At 43.8% G+C, this 14,176-nt stretch overlaps 1 protein-coding gene across 1 annotated transcript in view; it reads left to right on the top strand.

Moving 5' to 3' along the window:
• The first annotated feature begins 7,210 nt into the window (after nucleotides 1-7,210).
• MTUS2 (microtubule associated scaffold protein 2) overlaps nucleotides 7,211-14,176 on the top strand; it is a 65,734-nt gene continuing 58,768 nt past the window's right edge. Inside the window, exon 1 of the mRNA XM_055542461.1 lies at nucleotides 7,211-7,429. Coding sequence (XP_055398436.1) covers nucleotides 7,376-7,429 — 54 coding nt within the window. The 5' untranslated portion in view covers nucleotides 7,211-7,375. The remainder of the gene's footprint in view (nucleotides 7,430-14,176) is intronic.

Here is a 14,176-nt window from a genome sequence, read left to right as displayed (position 1 = left end):
TTCTCACCGCATTGAAATCTCTAGATGGATTGTGTTTGGTAAAAACTACGCATATTTTCCTGGCGGCTCCGTTTATAAAATCCAGCTCAGGAGCTCACATTTTCGATGCATGGAAAAAGGAGGAACAGGGACAGTGGAACCAAAATAAACAGATGGTTGCCTTGACGATCTGTAAGAGACTCTTTCATGATCGTATTTCATGGTTTTCTTTTGAAATACATAGTGAGATAGACATACAGTTTTTATCTCGTTGATTTCCTGCCAGAGGCCCCATGGCTGAGAAAACACCTCTGCCAAGAAGCCACCACCACTGAGTCCACTCTGGCGAGGTCCTTCCCACATCACTTGAGGAGATGGTCATGGGGCCCTTGTCCCAAGGCTGGTGGCTGGTACTGTGGGTGTGGACGAGAGTGAGGCTCAGCAGGGAGGCATGGCATTTGGGGGAAGACAAATGTAAACAATGATGATTGCATGGAACAGAATGTCATGAAATCACAGAGGAGAAAATTCACCCCAGCGGGAGGATCAGGCAGAGGAGGTGAAGTGGTGGGACTGGGCAGGTGGGTTTGAGCACAGGGAGCCTTGGATCTGACAGGTGATTGAGGTGAGGGGTGGGTAAGGAGTTCCAAGTTCAAGGAAGACAGAGAAACAGAAATAATAAAGTTGAATATTTTAACAATGACTTAGCCTTTGGTCTCTACTATGTCAATTTAAAGTTATTTGTACATAGGTTTGTGAATGTTCCTTGAAGAAAAAAAAAAAACAGTACAGTAGAGGCTCTTGATTCAAGTTCTGAAAATGTGGGGCAACTTCATAAATGTGTTTGAATTTCCGTTTATATTTTTATATACCCACATGCCTTATCTAGATTATAACACAAATGACATCTCGGGCTTCTCTGATGCCTCAGTGGGTAAAGAATCTGCCTGCAGCGCAGAAGACACAGGAGACATGGGTTCAATCCCTGCATCGGGAAGATCACCTGGAGAAGGGCATGGCAACCCACTCTGGTATTCTTGCCTGCAAAAATCCTATGGACAGAGGAGCCTGACAAGCTACAGTCCATGGGGTTGCAAAGAGTCAGACGCAACTGAGCACACACATACCCACATCCCTTATCCAGATTATAACACAAACTTATAATTGTGTAAGCCTTACAGATAAAAGCCTAGTGGTAAAGACATGGCTTTGGAGTCAGATCTGAGTTCAAGACCCTGCTTCGTCATTTCACAGCCTTAGGTACATTTGACCGGATGTACAGTCTCTGGGCGTCATTTTCTCATCTGCAAAATGAAGACAATAGCAGGGCTTGTTTCACATTGCCTTCCCATTGCCCTGTTACATGAGCTCTTTGCATGCAAGCATGGTGCCTGGCATCTGCTAATGATCAGTTAATGTTCGTCATTAGTTATTGCTGTAAAACATTGAGTGTTTGTGAGGTTTTCTCTAAAGAGGTATCCCAGTAGACCTTTCTGTAACCTTTCTAAATGTTTGTTCCTTACTCCCGTGCAAAAATAGCAGGGATAAAAACCATCTCAAGCTTTTTTATTTTTTTTTAAAATAATAGGATCTACAATTTTATTTTTATGTATTTATTTTTGGCTGTGCTGGGTCTTCGTTGCTGTGTGGGCTTTTTCTCTGTGGTGAGCAGGGCCCACACTCTAGTCGTGGTCCTCGGGTTTCTCATTGGGGTGGCTTCTCTTGTTGTGGAGCACAGGCTCTAGGGTGTGTGGGCTCAGTAGCTGCGACTCCCGGGCTCTAGAGCACAGGTTCAGTAGTTGTGGTGGACAGGCTTAGTTGCTCTGAGGCATGTGGGATCTTCCCGGATCAGGGATCGAACCCGTGTCTCCAGCATTGGCAAGTGGATTCTTTACCACTGAGCCACCAGGAAAGTCCTCAGACTTTTTAAAATATTAGCAATCAAAGTGTCCCAGATTTCTTCAGCCTGCGAGGTCACAGCTTCCTGTTGTGCCGCATTACAGAAGTCTAACGCCTCATTGTTTATGCCTTCAAGAAGTTCAACCTTTTTATCACATATCCATGCACTAGGGGAACTCTAGAAAATTCTTATGTCAGCCTTTGGCTTGGCCATGTTGTATATAGTCCAGTTTATCTCCTCCGAAGTGAGTTTCACTGAGCATTTTTTCGTGTATAAAGGCCCGGAGAGAAGGAGTTGTTACTGTGTCATCCTGTCCTATGACCCCATCCTGATTTCTTCAGTGACTTTTTCCAGGGACATTTTGTCTGTGGGAAAGACCACTTCCTTCCAGGGAAATCTCAGCCTCAAAAGACAACAGGCAACACCAGATTGTGACGTGTAATTCCCATCCCCAGCTAGAAGGAACCAGGGTGCCTGAGGGGAGGGATGGCTGGTCCCAGGTCTGTAGCAGGAAATCGCCAAGATTTTTAGATAAGCCTAGGATACAGAACTGTGTCAGAAAGCAGAGAAGGGGGACAAGTGAGTTGTGTCCAAAGGACACAGGGGCCAGTAAGAAGGTGCTCCCATTGGTCAGAGATGAGCATCAATTGAGCATCTGAAAAGGGTACTCGATTAAAACACATTGTATATATTAACATAAAAATAGGAGTTTATCATGATGCTTTGAAAAAGTGAGAGGAAGCAAATAACCTCATTGGGTACCACTAGGACCCCAAGTCTTCATTCAGAAAATTGTCACTTTTGTGAGCATTTATCCAATCTTTCCTGGACAGCCTGTATTGCTGGGAATTGAAATTGCCCTGGTTGATGAAAAAAAAATCTTCTCTTATAGAAAAATTCTAGCTAATAAATGTAAAAGGGTGGTAGAATCACAACATCATGTTGTAACGCCCAGTGAAATTACTGATTCCAGTACTAATCAGTAACAAATGGGACTATCAGATGAGCCAGTGATGGGACACTTTGTGATGGAGGAGATGAAGCCATCACGTCTGTACTGTAGCATCACCGAAGATGGGACTCCCTGTGTGCTTCCCGACGGGATACAGGATGGTGCCCACGAGGTCACATCTGAGGTATTGTTGCCCGGAATCTCACTCAGTCTCATGAACTAAATTTTATTGACAGGGTTGTAGGAACAAAGAAAACGGCATTGCAAGGAAGCACACTGGCAAGTCCAGAATGTGGGACAGTCTATGAGCCGAGCAACCCAGTTTCTGAACCAATCAATGGCTGGGTCGGGTGCAGGGAGAAGGAAGGGGAGGGGAGGGTACAGCTGTCAGTACCGGAGGCAAAGAGATTTAACACCTAATACAACATGCAGACCTAGTTTGAGCCTGATTCAAGAAAACCAACTGTAAAAGAACTTTCCTTCAGAAACCAGGAAAATGTTGTTAGAGACACGGCATTGGATGACAAAGAAATACTGTCCGTTTTGTTCGGGATTTTAACAGCATTGTGGTTTGTAAAAATGCTCAGAATTTTCACCAATGCATACTAAAGTATGTAGGGCTTGGCTTTAAAGTTCCTTAACCAGAAAGCAAGAAAGGAAAGGGACAAGTGAAAATAAAGTTTTAAGTTTTGATACATTTTGACTGAATCTGAGTGACGGATATATGAAAACATTTTAAAAAGGGATTGATAAACCAATGTGCCAAAATCTTGGTAACTGTTGAACCTGGAAATGGATATAGGAAAGTTCTTTGTATTTATCCCTCTGTTTTTGAGTATGTTTACAAATATTTTTAACTTCTAAAAAAAGAAACATGTTGTAACTCTAGGACACTGGTACGTTTCTCAAAAGCTGGGTTGTTTGCTCTGAGACCTCATCACATGTGCCATTTGAGCAAAGCCAGCCCCCGGCCCCTTGGCACCCCCTGTGCACCAAGAAGAGAAGCTGAATCCACCTTTCTTTGGGGCAGCCTCCCCTCTCTTCCTTGTCTCCTATGGGCACTGTTGGAGTAAGCACACTCAGACCTCACACAAGAATAAGCCATCATTTTCTAGGACAGTGCAATCTGAATCCTAATTTAGATGGAAACCATTTCTTCGGGTGCAGAAAGACAATTCTGCCCGAAGAAAGCCTTCTGCATGTGGCTGTGGGGAGACGGTCGGCTTCTCGGAACCTCCCTGTCCTGCTTCTCTGCCCACAATAGAGGTTTTGCTCTGTCTTCACGTGATCAGATACCGATTGTGCAAGGACTGGCTACACCCGGGGGAATGCAGGCCACCACTTTTCTTATTTTTAATTGTGGTAAAATGCACATGACATAGCAGTTACCATTTTAATCATTTAAGCGTACGGTTTAGTGGTATTTGGTACATTGTGGTATAACCAATCTCTAGAACTCTTTCCATCTCGGAACACTGATACTCTGTCCCCATTCCCCCTCCCCCAGCCCCTTGGCAACCACCATTCTGCTTTTTGTCTCTATGAATTTGACAACTCTGGCTACCTCGTATAAGTAGAATCATACAGCGTCTGCCTTTTTTGACTGACTTCTTTCACATAGTATTAGTGGGCTTCCCCGGTGGCTCAGATGGTAAAGAATCTGCCTGAAATGCAGAATACCTGGGTTCATTCCCTGAGTTGGGAAGATCCCCTGGAGGAGGGCATGGCAACCCACTCCAGTATTCTTGCCTGGAGAATCCCATGGACAGAGGAGCCTGGTGGGCTACACATCGTGGGGTTGCAAAGAGTGGGACACGACTGAGTGACTAACACTTCCACTTTTTAGTTTCAGTGTCCTTAAGGTTCATCCACTGTAGCATGTGACAGAATTTTCTTCCTTTCTAAGGCAGAGTAATACTGCATTGTATGGATGGACACATTCTGTTCCTTCCTCTGTCGATGGACACTTGAGTTGCTTCCACATCTTGGCTATTGTGATCAGTGCTGCTGTGAAGATGCGGGTACCAAGCCATCGCTTTTGCAATATAAGGTTTTTCTCTCAAAGTGTTGAAAGTCCCAGCAACAGATTTCAGCCCAGGTCCTGTCAGCTCCTCTCTCTCTGAGAGGTCTGCCCAAGCTCCCTCCCAAGGAGGACAAGCCTGTGTGCATGCGTGCATGTGTGTGTGTGCATGTGTGCTAAGTTGCTTTAGTCGTGTCTGACTCTATGTGACCCCATGGACTGTAGCCCACCAGGCTCCTCTGTCCATGGGATTCTCCAGGCAAGAATACTGGAGTGGGTTGCCATGCCCTTCTCCAGGAGATCTTCCCGACCCAGGGATTGAACATGTGTCTCATGTCTCCTGCATTGGCAGGCGGGTTCTTTACCACTAGTGCCATGTGGGAAGCTCAAGCCTGTGTGAGAGGGCAGCAGCTCTGTACCTCCTGACATCACAGAGCCAGGCAGTGGTCACTGCCTTCTCCTGATACACTTTGTCTGAAAACAATCAAAGGAATAGGTGCTGGCAAGATGATGAACAGTGGAAATTCCATCCCTCACTTCTATTCCATTCCCCAAGGACCAACTGCTGTTGGATGAATGGCATTTTTTCCAGTGGCTTTATTGTACTTGATTGTAGACATATATTGTACAAATGCATATGTGTGTATAGTTTTGCTTTGTAGTTTATAAAAGTATTATCTCATGAAACAATGTATCACAATTCCATATGATGGATAGGTGCTGGATATCCTCTGTATATACTCTTTATATTTGTATATAGCCTCTGCATTTACTCTTGTGTATTTGTTGTTGTTCAGTCACTTAGTTGTGTCTGACTCTTTGCAACCCCATGAACTGCAGCATTGCAGGCTCCTCTGTCTTTTACTATCTTCCAGAGTTTGGTCAAACTCATGTCCATTGAGTCAGTGAAGCTATGTAACCATCTTATCCCTCTGCTGTGGCCTTCTCCTTTCCCCTGCAGTCTTTCCCAGCATCAGGGTCTTTTCCAGTGAGTCAGCTCTTTTCATCAGGTGGTCAAAGTATTGGAGCTTCAGCATCAGTCCTTCCAGTGAATATTCAGGGTTGATTTCCTTTAAGATCGACTGGGTTGATTTCCTTTAAGATCGACTGGTTTGATCTCCTTGCTGACCAAGGGACTCTCAAGAGTCTACTCCAACTTATATATGTGAGTGTCATTGTTGAATAGAAGCCAATCTGTTGGGTCAAAGTGTATATATGTTTAAAATCTTAATATAAACAGCCGAAAGAATTACGTCAGTTTACTTGTTAGTGTTAAAGATTTGAGCTTATTCTTTCAAGTTTAGGGCAAACGTTCTTGTCTGTTCTTATTTAATCACTGGATATCCTTGACCTCTCTACAAGCAAATCTAAATAGCCTGTGCTACTCAGTTAAAATCTTCTTGGAAAATCTCAAGTCAGTAAAATTATCTAATTTTAACTGTTTTCTGCTTACTGTCTTAGGCAGATTTGATGGGCAAAAATGTAACTGTATATTTCTGCAGATGGTAAATTTCAGGATTGGTCCTTTGAGGTATCAGGAAGTCTGAAGTTAATTTTATAAATATATGAATCTTTTATTTTAAGGATTACACAAACATATTTTTAAAATATCATGTCTCTTTTGAAATTAAAAAAAAACAACAACAAAACTCTTCACTTCCATCCCCTTCCCTTTTTGATTTTCAGCTGCTTGAAAAATTGCAGATTGCCCAGAAAGATCAAGTCCTCTAAGACTTTTATGCTGATATGCCCAGGAAATGTGTCTGCCCCACACCCCAATTTTAATTACTTAAGCCACTTGAACAGTTTGTGACTGTCAGCCCAGACAAGTGATTTCACAATTATATTTCAAATATAAAGATTTCCTCCAATGAAGCAGAAACTGTTCTTGGCACACACATTTGAAAGGGAGCGATGGGGTGGTTCCCGGCCAGGCAACGATGCCCTGAGAGGTGGGTTGCAGGGAGGAAAGGCCATCTGCATCGCGTTGAAAAATATTTTTAATTCTCAGGGAACACAGAAAGCCAGTATTGGAGCAGAGCTGCGTCTCCGCCAGCCCTCTGCGCGGTCCTCAGCCCGGAGCATCCCTGGACTCTTTTGTGTTTCCTGCGTCCTCTCCAGGCGTGTCTGCGTCGTGCGGGGGAGGGTGGGGGTGGCGTGCCGGAGATCCCCTCCCGGAGGAGGGAGGCATCGGTACCTGCTTGTTATGCGACTATTGACTCGCCTCACGGGCAGGACTCCATTGGCAAAGTGACCCTCCCCTCCGCCTGTCCCCTCCCTCCCTGGCTCCCGCCCTCAGTCTCCCCGCAGCAGGAACCTAACGCGGCCGCCCTGCGCTGCTCCTCCTCCTCTCCTTCCTCGGGCTCCCGGATTCCTGAAGTTATTAGGAGAAATAAGGGGACCACATGGAAGTTGTGACAGCTCCCAGCGGCGCTCCCCTCTCTCCAGAGCCATCACCTCGCCTTAGGGATTACCCGCTGACACGCTGAATGAAGGAGGTCCCCCTGCCAGCCAGCCTGCCGGGATGGGCCACTGCTGCTGCAAGCCTTATAACTGCCTTCAGTGCCTGGACAAGACGGTACTTTGCCTCCCACACCCGCCCCTCCCCTCTCCTTCCAAAGGGCCAGCCGCCTCTGTCTCTGTCCCCCGCCATGGCATGTGTGTGCACTTGTCTTGTGAGTGGAACAGGATATACTGCCCTGGCTGGCAGTATACTTCCCCGTGCTGAGTCGTGAGCCGTGTTACTCTGCAGTGTCTTACATAATTGGGTTTCTGCAGCCTCCGATGTAACTGTTGCATTCTCCTGAAATGTTAAGGGCTCTGCTCCAACATCGTGAAATCCAAACTGCCAAGAAATCCTTGGAATATTCTGACTGCCTTTTAATGTACCTGCGAGAGCAGAGACATTCCAGGTTGGGGGGAGGGGGAATTTAGATGAGCTAGACATGTTTCTCTTGGCCAACCACTAACTTTGAAAGTTTGCCACTCTGTGACAAACAGCATCCATCCTTGTAATTTCTGTGCTTCAGATCAGAGATGCAAGCCTCCCCCCAACTATCCCTAGTCCAGTTCTGCTCTCTGTATGTGTTTGCATCACGTAGGGATGCAGAACACAGAGGTGAAGGCTTAAGGAGCCAGAGAGTCTGAGGGTGTGTTCCAGTTTCCACTGGAAGGGAAATTCACAGCCAGGGAATGGAGACCAGAGTGTGAGCAAGCGCCGGTTGACAGTTCCAACACAAAGCCTTTCTTTGCTATTGACATTTGACTGCGAGCTTGCAGAGGGATTCGGAGATGCTTTTAATTTCACAACTAGAAATGTGCTGGCAAGAACTCTTGCCTCTGTGGTATGTTTTATTATCACACATGTTTGGATTTCTCAAAGATGCATGAAATGGAATTTAGTGAGACGATAAAATTGCCTCCTTTCTACTTGTGGGCGTCAGTTTTATAGCTTGAGGTCTAGTATGTGACCAGGTGAAGAGAAATAAATGGCTTAATATAAAACTCATTAGAAGGCGGTCACTTGGGAAAAATTGGTTACTAGTTCTGTGGGTGAACTCTGACCCAAAGTAGAGTTATATACCACCTAGGAAAATTAAACTGATACATTAAAAGTCACCTGTTCCTTCTTTTCCAGTAGAAATGACTATCTCAATGGGATTGGTTTTTGCCACCAAGACTGAATGAAAATATTTATGTACACATTTATGTGCTTTAGACAAATAGAAATATGCAGCATTTGTACTCAGTTTTCTGCATTTGAATCCAACATTGAAGTGATTAGGCCCTTTTTTCAAGAGAAATGGTCACCAAGTGGTTTTGAAGAAAGCCTTGTAACAGTAATAATTATAGAAGGGAAGGATCTGCTACATGTACAGCAGTATTATAATGTTTGTATTTCTAAGCTCTGATATAAAAGTTTTAGAAATAAAAGCTGGTTACCTCATGCGAAGAGTTGACTCATTGGAAAAGACCCTGATGCTGGGAGGGATTGGGGGCAGGAGGAGAACGGGAAGAGAGGATGAGATGGCTGGATGGCATCACCGACTCGATGGATGTGAGTTTTGGTAAACTCCGGGAGCTGGTGATGGACAGGGAGGCCTAGAGTGCTGCGATTCATGGGATCACAAGGAGTCAGACACGACTGAGCGACTGAACTGAACTGAAAAGTCTTTTTCAAGAAAATGTATTTTAAAGTGAATCCGTCCTCCTTTTTTGTTTCACATCAAGTCCTTGAAAAATAGTATCCCTGTGTCAGTCTTTAAATTGGAGATTTTAAGAAAGATAATTAAATGCTGTTTCTTCTCTTTAGCAGTGTGATGTTTAAGTGACTTTCAAATGTTTTAAGCTTTGAGACGTCACACTTAAGGCTAGTTATTCTTTCCTAATGAAAACTTGCACAGCATTTTCAACCTTCTCCTTAAGCTTACAGTGACATTTCTTGCTGTATCTTTGCTATATTTTAGAATGATATGCCCATTGCAGGTTTTATAGATGTTATGTCCATAGGTGCTTATCTCAGGGATTAGGGCTTTCCATTCTTAATTAAAAATTTTGTTTTATTTAGTTACCCACCTTTCAGCATAACTTCCTAAATGGTATGCTAGAATTGGTAGTTTATTCAGTAGTTACCTGTTGGGCCAGGCATGCTACTTCTAGGACTGTTACAGAATTCCAGTCCAATCTCAAACTCTGGAAATTAGTTTATTCTTTAAATTCCACCATAAAATCCTGTAGTCTGTTCATCAGCTCTGACAATCCCAGGATCAACATGAAAGAGACCTGATGAAATGGTCGTTGAGTTGTTTCTGATTACTTCAGCCAATCTTGTTGTTGTTTAGTCACTAAGTCATGTCTGACTCTTGTGACCCCGTGGACTGTAGCCCGCCAGACTCCTTTGTCCGTGGGATTTCCCAGCCAATAATGATGGAGTGAGTTGCCATTTCCTTCTCCCGGGGGTCTTCCTGACCCAAGGATCGAACCTGTGTTTCCTGCATTGGCAGGCAGATTCTTTGCCACTAAGTCACGAGCGAAGCCCTTAGTCCATCGTAATAAGCCTTAAAAAAATAAAAGGAACACCCCTCCCCCCACTGACCCATACTCTGTACACATACAAAATAGAAAACTTTATTTTGCGAAGCAAAAATGCCTTTGACAGTTGCTCCTAGGGTGGGCAAAGATGTTCTGAAACATCTTTAAACAATTAAAGAGACCTTTAGGTAATCAGTTTCAGAGATGGGCTAAGAAATAATAGTCTTAAGATGATTCTTTAACATTAATTTATTGGGAGGAAGTATGGAATTTTGCCTAGAGTATAAAATGCATGAAAAGTTTGTTAAATGAACAAATGGTTTTTAAAGGTTGATCATGCCTAAGTATTTTAAGTTTAAAAACACGAGTAAAAGCATCAACATTATTTCTTGCTGGTTTGCTCTGTGCCCAGTTATTTTGGGGACTAGAAAAGAATTCTTAAAAGGCACAGCCTGCCCTATGGAGTTTACCAGTTATTTGGTTGTATTTCCACCTTTTCCAGAGAAAATGCGAGTGGGGCAGGCAGCAGTAACACATACAGGGCAATAAAACCAGTAGAGCGAGACCGAAGTATCGTTAAGTGAAAGTTATGTGGTCCTCACCATTCCTGTTTCTGGAATCCAGTGAAAGGAGAAATCAGTGCTGGAATCAAAAGCAAGGTTTCTTGGAAGAAGTGGATCATGACTTGCATGTTGAGGAATGAGGTAGAATTTTGAGAAGGACAGTAACTCTAAGCAAAGGGAGCTGGAGTAAAGATGTTTTAGCCCACGTGGGTGAAAGGTGAGAGTCAATATTGGTACATACAAGCTCATAGGGCATATGGGGAATGTTTACCAGGCTGAAACCCAGGCTGATTTTTAACTTGAGTTAAGAAGAGATAGGGATCCATGTTGGGATTTGAGCAGGAAGCCAGTCTGTAGAGAGACTCATTCCACAGGTATCTGTAAGGGAAAGTTGTGACCCATGAAGCTCCCTGGGATGCCCAGATGGACCCCCAGGAGTCCGTCCACCGGTGTATTCAGTGTGGTCCAGGCTGAAGCCAGCAGCTCTGCACATACAGACACCTACCAGAGCTGGTCCTTCTTAGAAACGTTGAGTTACTAAGGGAAATCAACTAGATGTACAACTAGAATGCCAGCCCGTTTTTTAACAATAAGAACTATAACTGGCAAGCAAATGAATGCTTACAAGCCTGATTAGACAGGTGATTTCTTTTTAGAGTCAAAGTCTAGTTTCATGAGAGGTAGTTGATGAGGATGGAGTCTGAGCCAACAAGCTACTTAGGCATCCAGTGCCCTCAGGTCCCATTACCCGCCCTGCCTGAGATTACCCGGGAGGCTGTATGATGTGTGACTGTCACTGGCCCTGGTGACCACCTCTTCCAGGCTGCCACAGCTTTGCTTCTTCTACTACATATCCCCCCGCCCCACCACACCCCCTCTTCCTGCTTCAGATACAGTCCTGTCCCTTTCGGGCTTACTTTGCATATCTCTACCCTGATGTTTTCTGTGTTGATTGTCATCTCAGAGGCTAATCTAACTTACCTTTTCTCTAAATTCTTGGGAGGGGTGTGAATTAGGGGAAGGCACCTCACTGCTTTTCCCAGCTACATTTAGGTGATGGGACAGTAGTAAATTTGGGAAGGTCATTAAAAGAAGACAGAATCCAGAAAGGTCAAGAAACTTCTTCTGTGAGTCATAAATGGGTGAAAAAAAATCATGGTTCTGGCTGATTTTCCTTCCCTCTGTTTGCTCTGGAATCCAGAAGTTTCTAGCCTTACTCCTCTGAGTTCACAGTTCTTCTCCTTGAGGCCCCTGAGTCTTTGTCCTTCCTAACTGCTCCTTGGTAATCCACATGTGGGCTGACACCCCCTGTTAACTGCAGCCTCTTAGGTAAGCTAGATGTTTCCCAGCTACCAGTGCCCCAGCATGCATGCATACTCAGTTATATCTAGCTCTTTTTGACCCCATGGATTGTAGCCTGCCAGGCTCCTCTATCCATGGAATTTCCCAGGCAAGAATACTAGAGTGCAGTGCCATTTCCTCCTCCAGGGGATCTTCCTGACCCAGGGATCAATTTAGCATCTCCTGTGTCTCCTGCACTGAGCCACCTGGGAAGCCCAACACCCCAACATGCACAAGGGCAAAGGCTGGAATGATGCATCTTGAAATTTCATCTGATTTCTTGTGAAACCAGATATGGCCTTGCTCATTTTCCACACGAGTAGACACTGACATGTATTTAAGAATATTAAACATGAATGATGCTTTCCCTTCAGCCGGTCTGTATTAAATTTGATTTCCAAGTAGAAAAGCAGACATAAAATACAGTGGCCTGTGCTAATTATATGTGAAAGAAATAGTACTTATTGATTAAGTCGAAGCATGGCATCAGTGCTCCCTTAAAGCCATAATAACTGAAATGAATAAAAGGTCAGTCCACTTCCCAAAGGAATTTTCCACAGTGCTATATTAGGCATCTGGCCCATCTTCACAACATTAATATTGAAAATGAATGCTGTATTCACCAAAGGCAGTATGAAAGCAACACTGAAGACTTACGTGTTCTATTGACGTCACCTGGTGGCTGGTTTGTTTTGAAATATAAAAGAAAATGTTTCCCTATTAAGACAAAATGTGGAATTAACCCTCATGGGTGAGAAGCAATATTGTTTTGTGGAAGAATGAAAAAAAATTCCTTTAAGCTCTTTGTAATTACATGTATAGGTATATCACTTTGGGTTTCAGAAATTCACAATAAAAAGGATCTGGATGTTTCCTCAAATACCAGAATTCTATAGATTTTTAAATTTAACTCCTTGTTAAGGCTCTTTTGTTTAGCCTGGGAAAAAGGGGCCCAGCTCAGGTGACCAAATTTTCCTGATCTACACTGATTTCAGGGCAGGCTAAAAAGATAAGGAAGTTTAGTTGCACATCTTTAAACTTAAATATATATGTATACACATCATCTTTCAGGATTTGAAATAGCTCAACTGGAATTCCATCACCTCCACTAGCTTTGTTCGTAGTGATGTTTTCTAAGGCCCACTTGACTTCACATTCCTGAAAGATGATGCTCTGAAAGTGCTGTACTCAATATACCAGCGAATTTGGAAAACTCAGCAGTGGCCACAGGACTGGAAAAGGTCAGTTTTCATTCCAGTCCCAAAGAAAGGCAATGCCAAAGAATGCTCAAACTACCGTACAACTGCACTCATCTCACACGCTAGTAAAGTCATGCTCAAAATTCTCCAAGCCAGGCTTCAGCAATATGTGAACCGTGAACTTCCTGATGTTCAAGCTGGTTTTAGAAAAGGCAGAGGAACCAGAGATCAAATTGCCAATATCTGCTGAATCATGGAAAAAGCAAGAGAGTTCCAGAAAAACATCTATTTCTGCTTTATTGACTATGCCAAAGCCTTTGACTGTGTGGATCACAAAAAAGTGTGGAAAATTCTGAAAGAGATAGGAATACCAGACCACCTGATCTGCCTCTTGAGAAATTTGTATTCAGGTCAGGAAGCAACAGTTAGAACTGAACATGGAACAACAGACTGGTTCCAAATAGGAAAAGGAGTACGTCAAGGCTGTATATTGTCACCCTGCTTATTTAACTTATATGCAGAGTACATCATGAGAAACGCTGGACTGGAAGAAACACAAGCCGGAATCAAGATTGCCGGGAGAAATATCAATAACCTCAGATATGCAGGTGACACCACCCTTATGACAGAAAGTGAAGAGGAACTAAAAAGCCTCTTGATGAAAGTGAAAGTGGAGAGTGAAAAAGTTGGCTTAAAGCTCAACATTCAGAAAACGAAGATCATGGCATCTGGTCCCATCACTTCCTGGGAAATAGATGGGGAAACAGTGGAAACAGTGTCAGACTTTATTTTTCTGGGCTCCAAAATCACTGCAGATGGTGACTGCAGCCATGAAATTAAAAGACGCTTACTCCTTGGAAGGAAAGTTATGACCAACCTAGATAGCGTATTCAAAAGCAGAGACATTACTTTGCCAACAAAGGTCTGTCTAGTCAAGGCTATGGTTTTTCCTGTGGTCATGTATGGATGTGAGAGTTGGACTGTGAAGAAGGCTGAGCGCCGAAGAATTGATGCTTTTGAACTGTGGTGTTGGAGAAGACTCTTGAGAGTCCCTTGGACTGCAAGGAGATCCAACCAGTCCATTCTGAAGGAGATCAGCCCTGGGATTTCTTTGGAAGGAATGATGCTAAAGCTGAAACTCCAGTACTTTGGCCACCTCATGCGAAGAGGTGACTCATTGGAAAAGACTCT

Source organism: Bubalus kerabau, chromosome 12, assembly GCF_029407905.1.
Source record: "Bubalus kerabau isolate K-KA32 ecotype Philippines breed swamp buffalo chromosome 12, PCC_UOA_SB_1v2, whole genome shotgun sequence".
NCBI classification, from domain to species: Eukaryota; Metazoa; Chordata; class Mammalia; order Artiodactyla; family Bovidae; genus Bubalus; species Bubalus kerabau.
Note: the sequence above shows the minus strand (reverse complement) of the source record. Positions and strands in the feature narration are given on the sequence as shown.